This window comes from Leucoraja erinacea, chromosome 2, assembly GCF_028641065.1.
Source record: "Leucoraja erinacea ecotype New England chromosome 2, Leri_hhj_1, whole genome shotgun sequence".
Classification (NCBI taxonomy): domain Eukaryota; kingdom Metazoa; phylum Chordata; class Chondrichthyes; order Rajiformes; family Rajidae; genus Leucoraja; species Leucoraja erinaceus.
The window spans coordinates 65,426,761-65,442,120 of NC_073378.1; the positions used below are offsets into that span (position 1 = coordinate 65,426,761).

A 15,360-nucleotide genomic window follows, 5' to 3' on the forward strand; every position below is an offset into this window, starting at 1 on the left:
GCAGGGGGGCTAGTGAAGTTCCCATAGTGCGTTCGGCCAAACGCACTACTCTCTGCAGAGCCTTCTTGTCCTTGGCAGAGCAATTCCCAAACCAGATGGTAATATTTCCGGACAAGATGCTTTCCACCGCCGCTGCGTAGAAGCACTGGAGGATCCTCGGAGACACTCTGAATTTCCTCAATTGTCTGAGGTGGTAAAGGCGCTGCCTTGCCTTACTCACGAGTGCTGAGGCGTGTGATGCCCATGTCATATCCTCGGAGATGTGGACTCCCAGATATTTAAAACAGTTCACCCTATCCACAGGGTCCCCATTTATCCTCAATGGAGTGTACGTCCTCGGATGATGTGCCCTCTTAAAGATCAGCTCCTTCGTTTTTTTGATGTTCAAGAGGAGGCTGTTATCCTGGCACCAGAGTGCTAGATCAGCCACCTCCTCCCGGTAGGCCTTCTCGTCGTTGTCTGAGATCAGGCCCACCACCACAGTGTCATCAGCAAACTTAATTATTGAGTTGGAGCTGAAACTAGCCACACAGTCATGTGTGTACAGGGAGTTCAATAGGGGGCTGAGGACGCAACCCTGGGGCAATCCTGTGCTCAGGGTGAGGGACTTTGATGTATTCCCTCCCATCTTGACTACCTGGGGCCTGGCGGTGAGAAAGTCCAGGACCCAGGCACACAGGGAGGTGTTGAGCCCCAATTCCATTAGCTTCCCGGCCAATCTGGTGGGGACTATCGTGTTGAAGGCTGAACTGTAGTCTATGAACAGCATCCTCACGTAGCCCCCCTTCTGGCTGTCCAGATGGGAGAGAGCGGTGTGCAAGACCTGGGAGGCCGCATCGTCCGTGGATCTGTTTGGACGATATGCGAACTGCAACGGGTCCATGTTCCGAGGGAGGAAGGCGCAGATGTGAACTCAAACTACGAACTCAAACTAAAATCTGAACTGTCTTGGTTGCACTAGGGACTTTTTTTTTTGCATTGTATTATATTTATTTATTTATTGATCTTCATATTTCTTTATTTATTATGTTCTTGTAAGTAAGAATTTCATTGTTCCATTTCACAACGTATGACAATTAAACATCCTTAACCTACACCGGGGGCACGGTGGCGTAACAGTAGAGCTATGGCCATACAGCGCCAGAGATATGGGGGTGGATCCTGACTACGGGTGCTGTGTGTATTAAGTATGTACATTCTCCCCATGATCTGCCTGGGTTTTCTCCAAGATCTTTGGTTTCCTCCAACACTCCAAAGACAAACAGTTTTGTAGGTTAATTGGTTTGGTATAATTGTATACAATGTGAAATTGTCCCTAGTGTGTGTAGGATAGTGTTAATATGTGGGGATCGCTGGTCGGTGTCGACTCGGTGGGATGAAGGACCTGTTTCCGTGCTGTATCTCTAAACTAAACTAAACTAACCATTATTCTGACTCAGAAGCAAGGTTGTTCTCTGCCAAGGTGCACCCCATTCTAAAATCTAACAATTTAAAAGTACAATTCATACTGGAGTTAGAAATGCAGTGGAAGCAAAGACTCCGGCAACATGTCTGGGTGACAATTTTGAACTGGCAAGGCATGGAAGGTGAGTACTGGTTAAGGAGATTAGAATTGATGGGAATTTGATTGTTAGCATAGATGGGCGGGCCAAAGGAATTGCTTCTGTGTTGTATGACTTTATGATCCTATGATGCTCAATACCAAAGCAAATAAATGCATAACAGAAGTTTAGGACCCTTTTCGAACTTTTACCCCACAGCCAATATAACTCAATTTTGACATAACACTGAATCAAAAGTGAATAAAAAATGCATTGTAAACCCTAATTAAATCGAAGTCATCAAAGGGGAAGTCATTATTTTTGCTAGTTTGATGAGATATGCAGTGAAGATGAAATTGCTAATAGCTTAAAGTAGCAAATTACATAATTAAATAGTCCTCCTGCCGTTATAAAGTTGCCCAGATTTTTTCAGCCTTTGTCTTTATTTTTCAATTTATATTTTTTAATGGCTTTGTCAAATATGAGGGATGAATCAGTACTGAAGTATAGAATACCTTTCCTCATTCTGCATGCATTAAATAATCTCAGGTTGGTTATAGAGGCAACATTCTTTTCCTTCAGCAACAGGGAGGCTAGCAGCCATTGACCCCACTTCAAAAGAGTATTCACAACATTGTATTTCTTTTGCGCTTAACAACTATCCTGCCAGTACCCTTTGCACTGCGGGTCTTCTCCTTTAGGTTTAGTATACCTGGATGTCTTCTGTTAGCACTCAAATAAAAATTGACCTGCCTATAATCAATGTTCAGCACCAGGGTGAAATGGTTTATACCATTTTAATTGCACCTTTCAATCCACTTACATATATGTCCTTAATTAAAGATTACAACAAAAATTGATGAATGTGTTGTGGATTTAGCATCATTCCATATACCATTTAAAAAAAAATCTGCAATGAGAGAGAATAAAATCCTTTAACACTGGGTTTAAAAAAAATCATTTTTGGTTGAAAGCCAAAGCTGAATTATTTATAGCATATCAACCCCCCTTCTGTGTTTAAACATGAAAACTGCTGAGTCTTTTCAGAGGGTTGGAAATTTACAAACCTTCATTCAACCACCAGACACTATATAGTATATTGTATTTATTTTGTGACTGCTGCAACACCTTCTCTGATGCAAACTTCAAACATGGTTCAAATAAAAAAAATATCTACTTAGAGATAATATATATAAGCATCTGGATAAACAGGGTCTGATTAGGAACAGTCAACATGGATTTGTGCCTGGAAGGTCATGTTTAACTAATCTTCTTGAATTTTTTGAAGATGTTACTCGGGAAATTGATGAGGGTAAAGCAGTGGATGTTGTGTATATGGACTTCAGTAAGGCCTTTGACAACGTTCCTCATGGAAGGTTGGTTAAGAAGGTTCAATGGTTGGGTATTAATGGTGGAGTAGCAAGATGGATTCAACAGTGGCTGAATGGGAGATGCCAGAGAGTAATGGTGGATGGTTGTTTGTCAGGTTGGAGGCCAGTGACGAGTGGGGTGCCACAGGGGTCTGTGTTGGGTCCACTGTTGTTTGTCATGTACATCAATGATCTGGATGATGGTGTGGTAAATTGGATTAGTAAGTATGCAGATGATACTAAGATAGGTGGGGTTGCGGGTAATGAAGTAGAGTTTCAAAGTCTCCAGAGAGATTTATGCCAGTTGGAAGAGTGGGCTGAAAGATGGCAGATGGAGTTTAATGCTGATAAGTGTGAGGTGCTACATCTTGGCAGGACAAATCAAAATAGGACGTACATGGTAAATGGTAGGCAATTGAAGAACGTAGGTGAACAGAGGGATCTGGGAATAACTGTGCACAGTTCCCTGAAAGTGGAATCTCATGTAGATAGGGTGGTAAAGAAAGCTTTTGGTGTGCTGGCCTTTATAAATCAGAGCATTGAGTATAGAAGTTGGGATGTAATGTTAAAATTGTACAAGGCATTGGTGAGGCCAATTCTGGAGTATGGTGTACAATTTTGGTCGCTTAATTATAGGAAGGATGACAACAAAATAGAGAGAGTACAGAGGAGATTTAGTAGAATGTTGCCTGGGTTTCAGCAACTAAGTTACAGAGAAAGGTTGAACAAGTTATGGATGGATTAAAGGCCGATAAATCCCCAGGGCCAGATAGGCTGCATCCCAGAGTACTTAAGGAAGTAGCTCCAGAAATAGTGGACGCATTAGTAATAATCTTTCAAAACTCTTTAGATTCTGGAGTAGTTCCTGCAAACGTAACCCCACTTTTTAAGAAGGGAGGGAGAGAGAAAATGGGGAATTACAGACCAGTTAGTCTAACATCGGTAGTGGGGAAACTGCTAGAGTCAGTTATTAAAGATGGGATAGCAGCACATTTGGAAAGTGGGGAAATCATTGGACAAAGTCACCATGGATTTACGAAAGGTAAATCATGTCTGACGAATCTTATAGAATTTTTCGAGGATGTAACTAGTAGCGTGGATAGGGGAGAACCAGTGGATGTGGTGTATCTGGACTTCCAGAAGGCTTTCGACAAGGTCCCACATAAGAGATTAGTATACAAACTTAAAGCACAAGGCATTGGGGGTTCAGTATTGATGTGGATAGAGAACTGGCTGGCAAACAGGAAGCAAAGAGTAGGAGTAAACGGGTCCTTTTCACAATGGCAGGCAGTGACTAGTGGGGTACCCCAAGGCTCAGTACTGGGACCCCAGCTATTTACAATATATATTAATGATCTGGATGAGGGAATTGAAGGCAATATCTCCAAGTTTGCGGATGACAGTAAGCTGGGGGGCAGTGTTAGCTGTGAGGAGGATGCTAGGAGACTGCAGGGTGACTTGGATAGGCTGGGTGAGTGGGCAAATGTTTGGCAGATGCAGTATAATGTGGATAAATGTGAGGTTATCCATTTTGGTGGCAAAAACAGGAAAGCAGACTATTATCTAAATGGTGGCCGATTGGGAAAGGGGGAGATGCAGCGAGACCTGGGTGTCATGGTACACCAGTCATTGAAGGTAGGCATGCAGGTGCAGCAGGCAATAAAGAAAGCGAATGGTATGTTAGCTTTCATTGCAAAAGGATTTGAGTATAGGAGCAGAGAGGTTCTACTGCAGTTGTACAGGGTCTTGGTGAGACCACACCTGGAGTATTGCGTACAGTTTTGGTCTCCAAATCTGAGGAAGGACATTATTGCCATAGAGGGAGTGCAGAGACGGTTCACCAGACTGATTCCTGGGATGTCAGGACTGTCTTATGAAGAAAGACTGGATAGACTTGGTTTATACTCTCTAGAATTTAGAAGATTGAGAGGGGATCTTATAGAAACTTACAAAATTCTTAAGGGGTTGGACAGGCTAGATGCAGGAAGATTGTTCCCGATGTTAGGGAAGTCCAGGACAAGGGGTCACAGCTTAAGGATAAAGGGGAAATCCTTTAAAACCGAGATGAGAAGAACTTTTTTTTCACGCAGAGAGTGGTGAGTCTCTGGAACTCTCTGCCACAGAGGGTAGTTGAGGCCAGTTCATTGGCTATATTTAAGAGGGAGTTAGATGTGGCCCTTGTGGCTAAGGGGATCAAGGGGTATGGAGAGAAGGCAGGTACGGGATACTGAGTTGGATGATCAGCCATGATCATATTGAATGGCGGTGCAGGCTCGAAGGGCCGAATGGCCTACTCCTGCACCTAATTTCTATGTTTCTATGTTTCTAAGTTAGGGCTTTATTCTTTGGAGCGCAGAAGGACTTGATAGAGGTTTTTAAAATGATGAGAGGGATAGACAGAGTTGACGTGGAAAAGCTTTTCCCACTGAGAGTAGGGAAGATTCAAACAAGGGGACATGACTTGATAATTAAGGGACTGAAGTTTAGGGGTAACATGAAGGGGAACTTCTTTACTCAGAGAGTGGTAGCTGTGTGGAATGAGCTTCCAGTGAAGGTGGTGGAGGCAGGTTCGTTTTTATAATTTAAAAATAAATTGGATAGTTATATGGATGGGAAGGGAATGGAGGGTTATGGTCTGAGCGCAGGTAGATGGGACTAGGGGAGATTATGTGTTCGGCATGGACTAGAAGGGTCGAGATGGCCTGTTTCCGTGCTGTAATTGTTATATGGTTATATGGTTCTTAATATGGGCTATTTCTGCAAAAATCATTATTTCGTCATTCAAGGCAACAGCAGTATTAAAAAGGTATCACATATATATCTTAATGATATATATGTGAAAATTCCAAATAATATTTATACAGTCTGATGTCACATGTCAAATACTCTCTTTACATTATCTTTATTACTGGATACAAAAAAAAGAAAGGTCTCTCTTTTCAAACTGAAATGTTCACTTCCATTCAATTCAAATTCAATACTTGTTTCATTTATGCTGAAACAACAGATCGATCAATTGGAATGCATTTTTATGTTTACATTCTTTTGTGTAGTTCTGAAGTTTTAACAAAATCACACTGTATCCATTACAGGGCAAGAGTTACTGGTGAGTCTGCCCAATGAATCATAATGTATCTTTATAATGTACTAAATATTCAGTGCTTGACCCTGCTGGCTTCATAGTTCTATTTTCCAACCATCCTGGGAATACAATATGGTGATAATGTGCAGAAATCATGGGCCCATATAATTCTGATAGCACTGACTGCGTGTTTCATTTTACTGGATTCAATGTAAAACATGTTTTATTCCCACTTCAAAGCACCATTTGTTCCATTGAACTGCAGCACACACTTGTCCATTAACTCAGTTAACAAACAGGGAGTCATAAGGTTGTACAGCTCAGAAACGGGCCCTTTGGCCCAAATCTCTATGCTGACTGTGATACCTTTCTATGCGAATCCCATTTGCTCATATTAGACCTGTAACCCTCTCCTCCTTTCCTATCCAAGTTACCTATCCAAAAATATTATAAGCGTTGTAATCGCATCTGCCTTTACAATTTCCTCTGGCAACTCCTTTGTTATACCTTTTCTAGATGGCGAACTGCAGGAGTGGGGAGCTGTTGTGTGTGGCTGCTCTACCTGCAGACCGTCTTTTCACCCTTTTTAATTTTTATTTTTAGTCCTGCTAAAAAAAATGTTTGTTGGAGGTCTTCTTTTATGTGCTGGGTGGGGGGAGGGGAATGGAGAAACATTATTTCCTAGTCCCTACCTGGTCGGAGAGGCGGCTTCCCTCCGAGCTGCTTCTTTGCCCCTTCCTCGCGGCCTACCATTGGACTGGAGCGGCGTTTCCTGTCGGGACTGGCCAGAACCTCAGATTCAGCGGCGGCACAGCACTAAAACACCATCACGGAGCGGGCGATGCCTTACCGGGTCGCCGTGCGGTAAGCTCCGGAGTGCTGTGACCGCCGACTCCAACATCGAGGAGCTGCGGTCTATGGAGCGTCCAGCCGCGGGCGGCGCTGGATTTAAAACACTGCAGAGCCTGGAATCTTTCACCGTGATCACCAGAGTCGGAGCTCTGACCAGCGCGGCCTGTGGACATCAGGAGCCGCGGTCTCTGGGGAGGGAGCGGCCGTTTGGCACCATCATCGACCGCCGCACCGACCTCTACGCTATCACTGCTGGGTCCTCTCTGAGTGCCTCCGTGGTGCTGACCCAGGCCCCAGCCGCTTGGCTCTGTTGATTTGCGGCGTATGGGCTCGACCTCGGCCGTGAGCTCCAACCCTCGGGGGCTACAGCCTCAGCTACTCTGCGGCTCGCCAAGAGGTGTCTTCTTTACTGATTGATATGTAAATCTATCACTTTATGGCATCAGGCTACAGTAAAATTGTAGTATTTAAGCTTTAAAACCTTCAATATAATGAATGCCATAATTGAGTATATATGAATACAACTCAAAATTTCAAGTATCAGAAAACACAGCAGATATTGTTCATGTAAAACATTGCAGATGATTAAAATCAGAAATAAAACAAAAAGTGCTGGACAGAAACAAGATTTCAGAAAGCATTTGTGGAAACAGAAACAAGGTCAACATTTTATATTGATGAGTTGCAATGAGAATTAAACGTCACAAATGTGAAACAGTAATACGATTACCCTTTCCACAGGAATCCTATCGTTATTGTCAGCAGAGACTATATAATCTCAGCATAATTTGCTGATGTACAAGGTTGAAATGTAAACTTTCGCTGAAATACTCACAGAACACAGTTTTAATTGAACATAGAAGTGTCATACCTGACGAGGCTCTTGGCACTGTCAGGATCTTGTGCAGTTACTGCTCCAACCATAGATCCTGGTTTGGAATTTTCATAAACATCCATCACATAAAAGGGGAGTGAAAACACAGGCGGCTCGTCCACATCTCCAACAATGATTTTCAGGGTGGCAGTGTCCTTGAAGGGGCCCATGTTCCAAAAGCGAGGATCAATGTGAGTATTTTCGCCTTCAATCATCACAGTGTACACTTTCTTCTTTTCATAGTTCAGTGGCTGAAGCATGAATAGACCATAAAGATAATTCAATTTAACAGCCCATTAAATTTAGAGGGATGTAAAATGACCAGTTTTGAAATCCAGATACATAAATTATTATTACCTTCTTAAGAATAATAACCCCTTCTCTGGTATCTTTGTCAGTGGTAATGGTGAAAATGCCAAATCCATCTCCATCAATGATGCTGTAGCTCATGTCTGCATTCACACCAATGTCAGGATCAATTGCTTTAATCTTACCTACAGCTGTACCCACCATGGCTGACTCGGGGACATAGAGCTGGTAGTGTTCTGCAAATAGACAGAGGAGCATAACGTAACGATAATTACTGACAGAACCACATTGCAGATACAAAGACCACTCATGTTAAACCAAAATATAGCATACAATAATGTTTTTATGTGTTTTATTTCTAAATGGATGTGAGCCAGAGGTTCCTGGCAGGTATTTCAGGTCAATATATCTTCAAATTGTTCCTAAATCTGTCCAAAATATACATAGATCACATCATGTCCCATAGGAACTGTGCCAGTGGTTTGGCTCAAGTTAACTCAGCTACAATGAATGTCTGTGAAAGTCAGAGGTTGGGGGAATATTCTGTGGCAAGATAGGGGGAGGGGTTGGGAGGAGATAAGATTCTGACCAGAAGGAATATTTCAATTATTTTAATTGAATTACTGCAGTTGTGCAGTTACTGCTCCAACCATACATCCTGGTTTGGATTTTTTTCCTGGGCCAGATGTGTTCACCGACTTGAAGGTACTCCTGCGGGCCTCAAATACGACGATCTGCTCATTCACTGCCACTCTTCCATTCTCGATGCCCTAGCTGTCAATGAAACTCTTCCCATCTGTTAAAGCCACTAAACACCACATGCAAGCCACACGGTTCTGAGTGTTTTGGGTTGTAGCTGGTTCTGGCATCCATCACACGATCCGTTTAGTTTAGTTTAGTTTATTGTCACATATGTAGTGAAAAGCTTTGTTGTGTGCTAACCAGTCAGCGGAAAGACAATACATGATTACAATCAGACCATTCACAGTATACAGATACATGATAAAGGGAATAACATGAATAACATTTTGCGGAGGATAAAGTCCAGTAAAGTCCAAAGAAAGTTCGTCCGAGCATCTCCAATGAGGTAGTTAGTAGCTCAGGACTGCTCTCTAGTTATTGGTCAGATGGCTCAGTTCAGTTGCCTAATAAAAGCTGGGAAGAAACTGTCCCTGAATCTGGAGTTGTGCGTTTTCACATTTCTCTATCTTTTGCCTGGTGGGAGAGGGGTTTTCCTCTCCTCTGTTAAGTTTGTTCACTTTTCCATGCTCAACCTACAAATCGGATAGAAATCCAGGCAATTTATTTCCTCCACTACCAGCCATATTTTTTAAAGCATATGATGTGAAGCTCTAAATATGAAATTTATTACAACAATTCTGGAAATCCTTGGCAGGTCAGGCAGAAGATGTGGACAGGGAAACCACTAACATTTGATTTCTGGGAGCATTTGTCAGAACTGGGAAAGAGAAGATAAAAGTTTTTAAACTCTTTCAGGCCCTCTTCCCCAACATGGAAAGTTCAAGTTTCTCCTTCCGTAGATGCTTTGTGTTTTGGTCAAGATTCCTGCATCTGCAGTCTCTTGTGTCTCCATCTTAAGTTCCTTCCTCTCTGCTCCTGTGACTCTCTTCAGTACGATGGCACTGCCTTATAACCTTCCTCCAGCTTTGCCTCCTCCTGCATTCATAGAAACATAGAAACATAGAAATTAGATGCAGGAGTAGGCCATTCGGCCCTTCGAGCCTGCACGCCATTCAATATGATCATGGCTGATCATCCAACTCAGTATCCCGTACCTGCCTTCTCTCCATACCCCCTGATCCCCTTAGCCACAAGGGCCACATCTAACTCCCTCTTAAATATAGCCAATGAACTGGCCTCAACTACCCTATGTGGCAGAGAGTTCCAGAGATTCACCACTCTCTGTGTGAAAAAAGTTCTTCTCATCTCGGTTTTAAAGGATTTCCCCCTTATCCTTAAGCTGTGACCCCTTGTCCTGGACATCCCTAACATCGGGGACAATCTTCCTGCATCCAGCCTGTCCAACCCCTTAAGAATTTTGTAAGTTTCTATAAGATCCCCTCTCAATCTCCTAATTCCTTCTTGCATTGCTTGTTCATTAAAGAAGCTAAGCTCTAGAATTTCCTCACTGTATCAGGATGCTGCACGGCGGAAGCCTTCTTGAGATGCCACAACCACAGTGCTCATCCCAAAGATTTGTCGGGGAGGACTTTGCTCGAAGACCTGTTGGTCTGCAGGGCCAGGGACCAGCCCAGAGGCTTGTCTCGGCCCACCTAAAGGCTCGTCTCGGCCCACCTGAAGGCTCGTTGGTAGGACTGGCAATAAGACTATTTAATTATCTAATTTGCTCATCAGACATCGTAACCAGAAAGGAGCTGGAGACGTTGGACGTGAGGAGCAAAGGCCGATGGGATGATAAACTGGGATAGAAACATAGAAACATAGAAAGTAGGTGCGAGAGCAGACCACCAGGTCCATCGAGCCCGCACCGCCATTCGCTCATGGCTGAACACTAAACAGACACACTTACCCACAAACAGTAGACACAAGACACAGAACACAAGACACTACCCTCCCCTTTATACCGCTATCACCCCTCTCCACCCCAAGAACCTCAGATAACGCCACCAGTTCCTTCAAGGTAGGTGGCAGGAGATGCCCACATGAAAGATGGCTGGGCATGAAAAGGAGAGGAACGTTGGATCATGGGAACTGCTCTAGTACATCGAGCGCGCAGACCAAGTGGGCTTTGACTAATGGCGCCACAAATGCGGCATCAGCCTGTGTAATGAATGCAAAAACAATTTCTCTGTGCAGTTGCATATATGACAAATGAAGCACTATTGAACTATTGTATCTCTCCACCCTCTCTAGCCTGCAACTGAGATCTTGATGTTCTTTGAGTCATCCTGCTAATATTTTTCCCAGTATGACATGGAAGTTGGTCTTATGTTTCCACATAAGTGATCTTGGTTTTTATTATGATGAAGGCTCGACAGTGCCTCTACTTTCTTGGAAGTTAAATGAGATTTAGCATGTCACTAAATATAAACGTCTACATCAGATTCAGATTCAGATTCAACTTTAATTGCCATTGTCAGTGTACAGTACAGAGACAACAAAATGCATTTAGCATCTCCCTGGAAGAGCGACATAGCATATGATTTGAATAAATATTTACATTAGCATATATACAGACATAGTGTTTTTCCTGTGGGAGGAGTGTCTGGGGGGGGGGTGTGATTGGCAGTCACCGAGGTACGTTGTTGAGTAGAGTGACAGCCGCCGGGAAGAAGCTGTTCCTGGACCTGCTGGTCCGGCATCGGAGAGACCTGTAGCGCTTCCCGGATGGTAGGAGGGTAAACTGTCCATGGTTGGGGTGAGAGCAGTCCTTGGCGATGCTGAGCGCCCTCCGCAGACAGCGCTTGCTTTGGACAGACTCAATGGAGGGGAGCGAGGAACCGGTGATGCGTTGGGCAATTTTCACCACCCTCTGCAAGGCCTTCCGGTCGGAGACAGAGCAGTTGCCATACCATACTGTGATACAGTTGGTAAGGATGCTCTCGATGGTGCAGCAGTAGAAGTTCACCAGGATCTGAGGAGACAGATGGACCTTCTTCAGTCTCCTCAGGAAGAGGAGACGCTGGTGAGCCTTCTTGATCAGAGTTGAGGTATTGTGGGTCCAAGAGAGGTCATTGGAGATGTTAACACCCAGGAACCTGAAGCTAGAACCACGTTCCGCCTCCGTCCCGTTAATGTGGATGGGGGTGTGCGTGCCGCTCCTGGACTTCCTGAAGTCTACAATGAGCTCCTTGGTCTTCTTGGAGTTAAGGGCCAGGTTGTTGTCAGCACACCATGCTGCTAAGTGCTGGACCTCCTCCCCGTAGGCTGACTAATCGTTGTTGCTGATGAGGCCAATCACCGTTGTATCATCTGCATACTTGATGATGGTGTTAGTACCATGTACAGGTGTGCAGTCATAGGTGAAGAGGGAGTAGTGGAGGGGGCTCAGCACACAGCGCTGTGGAATGCTGGTGTTCAGGGTGAGGGTTGAAGAGGTGTGCTTGTCTAACCTAACAGACTGTGGTCTGTTGGTTAGAAAGTCCAGTATCCAGTTGCAGAGGGAGGGATCGATGCCCAGTTTACCGAGTTTGGTGATCTGTTTAGATGGTATAATGGTGTTGAATGCTGAGCTGTAATCGATGAACAGCATTCTTATGTAAGTGTCTCTGTTGTCAAGGTGGGAGAGGGCGGAGTGAAGTGCCGTTGAGATGGCATCCTCCGTACTCCTGTTCTTGCGGTAGGCAAACTGATAGGGATCCCGTGTGGGGGGTAGGCAGCTTTTGAGGTGTGCCAGGACCAGCCTCTCGAAGCACTTGGTGATGATGGGGGTTAGTGCAACTGGGCGGAAGTCGTTGAGGCTTGCCGCAGTGGAGTGTTTTGGCACTAGCACGATGCAGGTGGTTTTAAGGCACGTGGGGACAACTGCTTGGGCAAGTGACAGGTTGGAGATGTCAGTCCAGACGTCTGTCAGCTGCGCAGCACAGGCCCTGAGCATGTGCCCGGGGATGCCGTCAGGGCCAGCAGCCTTACGTGCACTAGTCCTACTCAGTGCCACGTACACGTCGTAGGGGGTGAGTGTGAGGGGTTGGTGATTGGCAGGGAGCACAGCCTTGATGGCTGTCTCTAGATTGTCCCTGTCGAAGAGGCCATAGAAGTGATTAAGCTCCTCAAGGAAGGAGGCGTCGCTGGATGTGGGGGTGGTGTTGGTGGGTCTATAATCCGTAATGGCCTGGATGCCTTTGCCACATGCGCCGGGGGTCGGAGTTATTATTGAAGTGCTCCTCAATCCTGAGCTTATGGCAGTGCTTGGCCTTCTTGATGCCCCTCTTCAGGTTAGCCCTGGATGAGCTGTAGGCTCGAGCATCGCCTGACCTGAAAGCGGTGTCCCGTGCTTTCAGCAGTAGCCTGACCTTGCTGTTCATTTATGGCTTCTGATTCGGGAATATGGTCACCTGTTTGAGGGAGGTGACACTATTGATGGTGGAGTTTATAAAGTCCAGAATAGAGGATGTGTAGGAATCAATGTCCGTGTGGGCGTCAAGGGTGGCCTGGGCTGCAAACGCCTTCCAGTCAGTGTTTCCAAAACACTGCTGAAGTGTGAAGTCCGCTTCCTCTGACCAGACTTTAACTGTCCTCACAGTGGGTTTAACCCGTCTGAGGAGTGGGGAGTACTTAGGGAGCAGGAACAATGAGACGTGATCAGACTGACCAAGGTGGGGGAGGGGGATGGCTTTGTAAGCTTCAGCCATGTTGGTGTAGACTTTGTCCAGTGTCTTGTCTACTCTAGTGGTGAAGGAGACATGTTGGTGGAATTTGGGGAGTACAGTCTTCAGGTTAGAGTGATTGAAGTCACCCGCAACAATGAAGGCTGCCCCAGGGTTGTGCGTCTGTTGATTGCTAATGGAAGTATGCAGCTCTATCATTACAAGCTTGGCATTAGCATCAGGAGGGATATAGGCTGCAGTCACAACAGTGGAGGTGAACTCTCTGGGCAGATAGAACGGTCTGCATCTAACCAAGAGGAACTCAAGGTTAGCTGAGCAGTGACTCTCGATGATGGTGGAGTCCGTGCACCATGCTTTGTTTACATAAATGCACATAAATGCTCTGGTCTTACCGGAGTCTGTTGTCCTGTCCGTTCGGAGTAAATGACGCCCCGTTAGCTGGATGGCGCTATCAGGAACGTCAGTGTTGAGCCAAGTTTCCGTGAAGATCAGGATGTTGCAGTCTTTGATCCAGTTGTGGGAGGTGATCCTTAGCCGGAGTTCATCCATTTTGTTTGCCAGTGAGCGCACGTTGGCGAGGAAAAGGCTAGGAATCGCTGCCCTGTGTGGGGCTAGCTCTAACCTGGCCTTTAACCCACCTCTGCGTCCCCGGCGGTGCTTTCATACGCGTCGCCGTCTGTTGGTGCTTCTGGTCGGCCGAGCTAGCTTGGTGTGTGCTGGTGTTCTGCCGCTCCGTTGCTCTGCGTCTCCATGTCTCCGCAGGCGTTCTACAGCCCCGCAGCTCTGCTGATGGTCTCGAGCCCCGGGTCTCACCTGGTATTCTCCAGCCCAGCGGGTCGGGTGGCGGTCTCCAGCTCCGCGGATCAGGTGAGCTCAACGGCTCGGGTGGCGTTCTCCAGCTCCACGGGTCGGGTGGTGTTGTCCAGCTCCGCGGGTCAGGTGAGCTCCACGGGTCGGGTGGTGTAATCCAGCTCCACAAGTCGGGTGGCGTTCTCCAGCCCCGGGGCTCACCTGGCGTTCTCCAGCCCCGCGGGTCGGGTGGTGTTCTCTAGCCCCGCGGGTCGGTTGAGCTCCGTGGGTCGGTTGAGGACCGCGGGTCGGGTGGCGGTCTCCAACCCCATGGCTCACCTGGCGGTCTCCAGTCGGGTGCTTTGTTGCTCTGATGAGCTCAGACGGAAGACGGAGATCGCCCAAAAAGTTGTTGCAGCCGCAACAGGAACCGAAGTCCAGAAGTTCCTGTCGGCTGTACGAAATGGATACAAGGGGAATCGTCGCTATTTTTCCCATTTTGCTGGTCGAAAGTATCTTTACTTTGAAGTTGCATTATCTGAGTACGGCAATTCAAATGCACAGGAATTCAAGAGGCTGCAGAGAGTCTTAGATTCAGCCCACACCATCACAGAATATAGACCTCTCCAGCATCGAAAGCATACACAGCATCTACATGGATGCGCTGCATTAAGAAAGCAGCATCTATCAGTAATGATGCCCACAATCCAGGCCATGCCCTCTTCTCGCAGTTAAATTGGGCAGGAGGCACAGAAGCCTTAAGACCCATAGCACCAGAATCAGGAACAGCTTATTTCCTACTACTACTGAACCAACCTGCACAACCCTAATCCTACTTCAGTACAAGAACACTACGGACACTACCATTGATTGAGGATGCCATAAACACTGTCCTCCATGCTGCACTACAACACCTAGAGGAGAAGGGGTCATATGTTAGGATGCTTTTTTGTTGATTACAGCTCAGCTGTTAATACAATCATACCCAGGAAGCTGATCACAAAAATGCTAGACCTTGGCCTCAGCAGTCAACTGTGTCGGTGGATATTGGACTTTCTCAGTGAACGCCCACAGACAGTGAGACTTGGACCCTACACCTCGACATCCCTGACCCTCAGCACAGGAGCACCACAGGGCTGTGTGCTCAGTCTGCTCCTCTACACCCTATACACACATGACTGCTTGCCCCATCACCCCGATCATAAAATTTGCGGACTATACAACTGTGATGGGG

General features: G+C 45.9%; 1 protein-coding gene across 5 annotated transcripts in view; it reads right to left on the minus strand.

The window, feature by feature from the left end:
• Nucleotides 1-15,360, minus strand: part of LOC129710935 (cadherin-18-like) — a 757,826-nt gene that overhangs the window by 37,039 nt on the left and 705,427 nt on the right. For all 5 annotated transcript variants that reach the window (XM_055658275.1, XM_055658245.1, XM_055658266.1 and 2 more), the window contains 2 exons: nucleotides 8,077-8,264; nucleotides 7,717-7,970 (listed from right to left, as the gene is read on the minus strand). In XM_055658275.1, coding sequence (XP_055514250.1) covers nucleotides 7,717-7,970; nucleotides 8,077-8,264 — 442 coding nt within the window. The remainder of the gene's footprint in view (nucleotides 1-7,716; nucleotides 7,971-8,076; nucleotides 8,265-15,360) is intronic.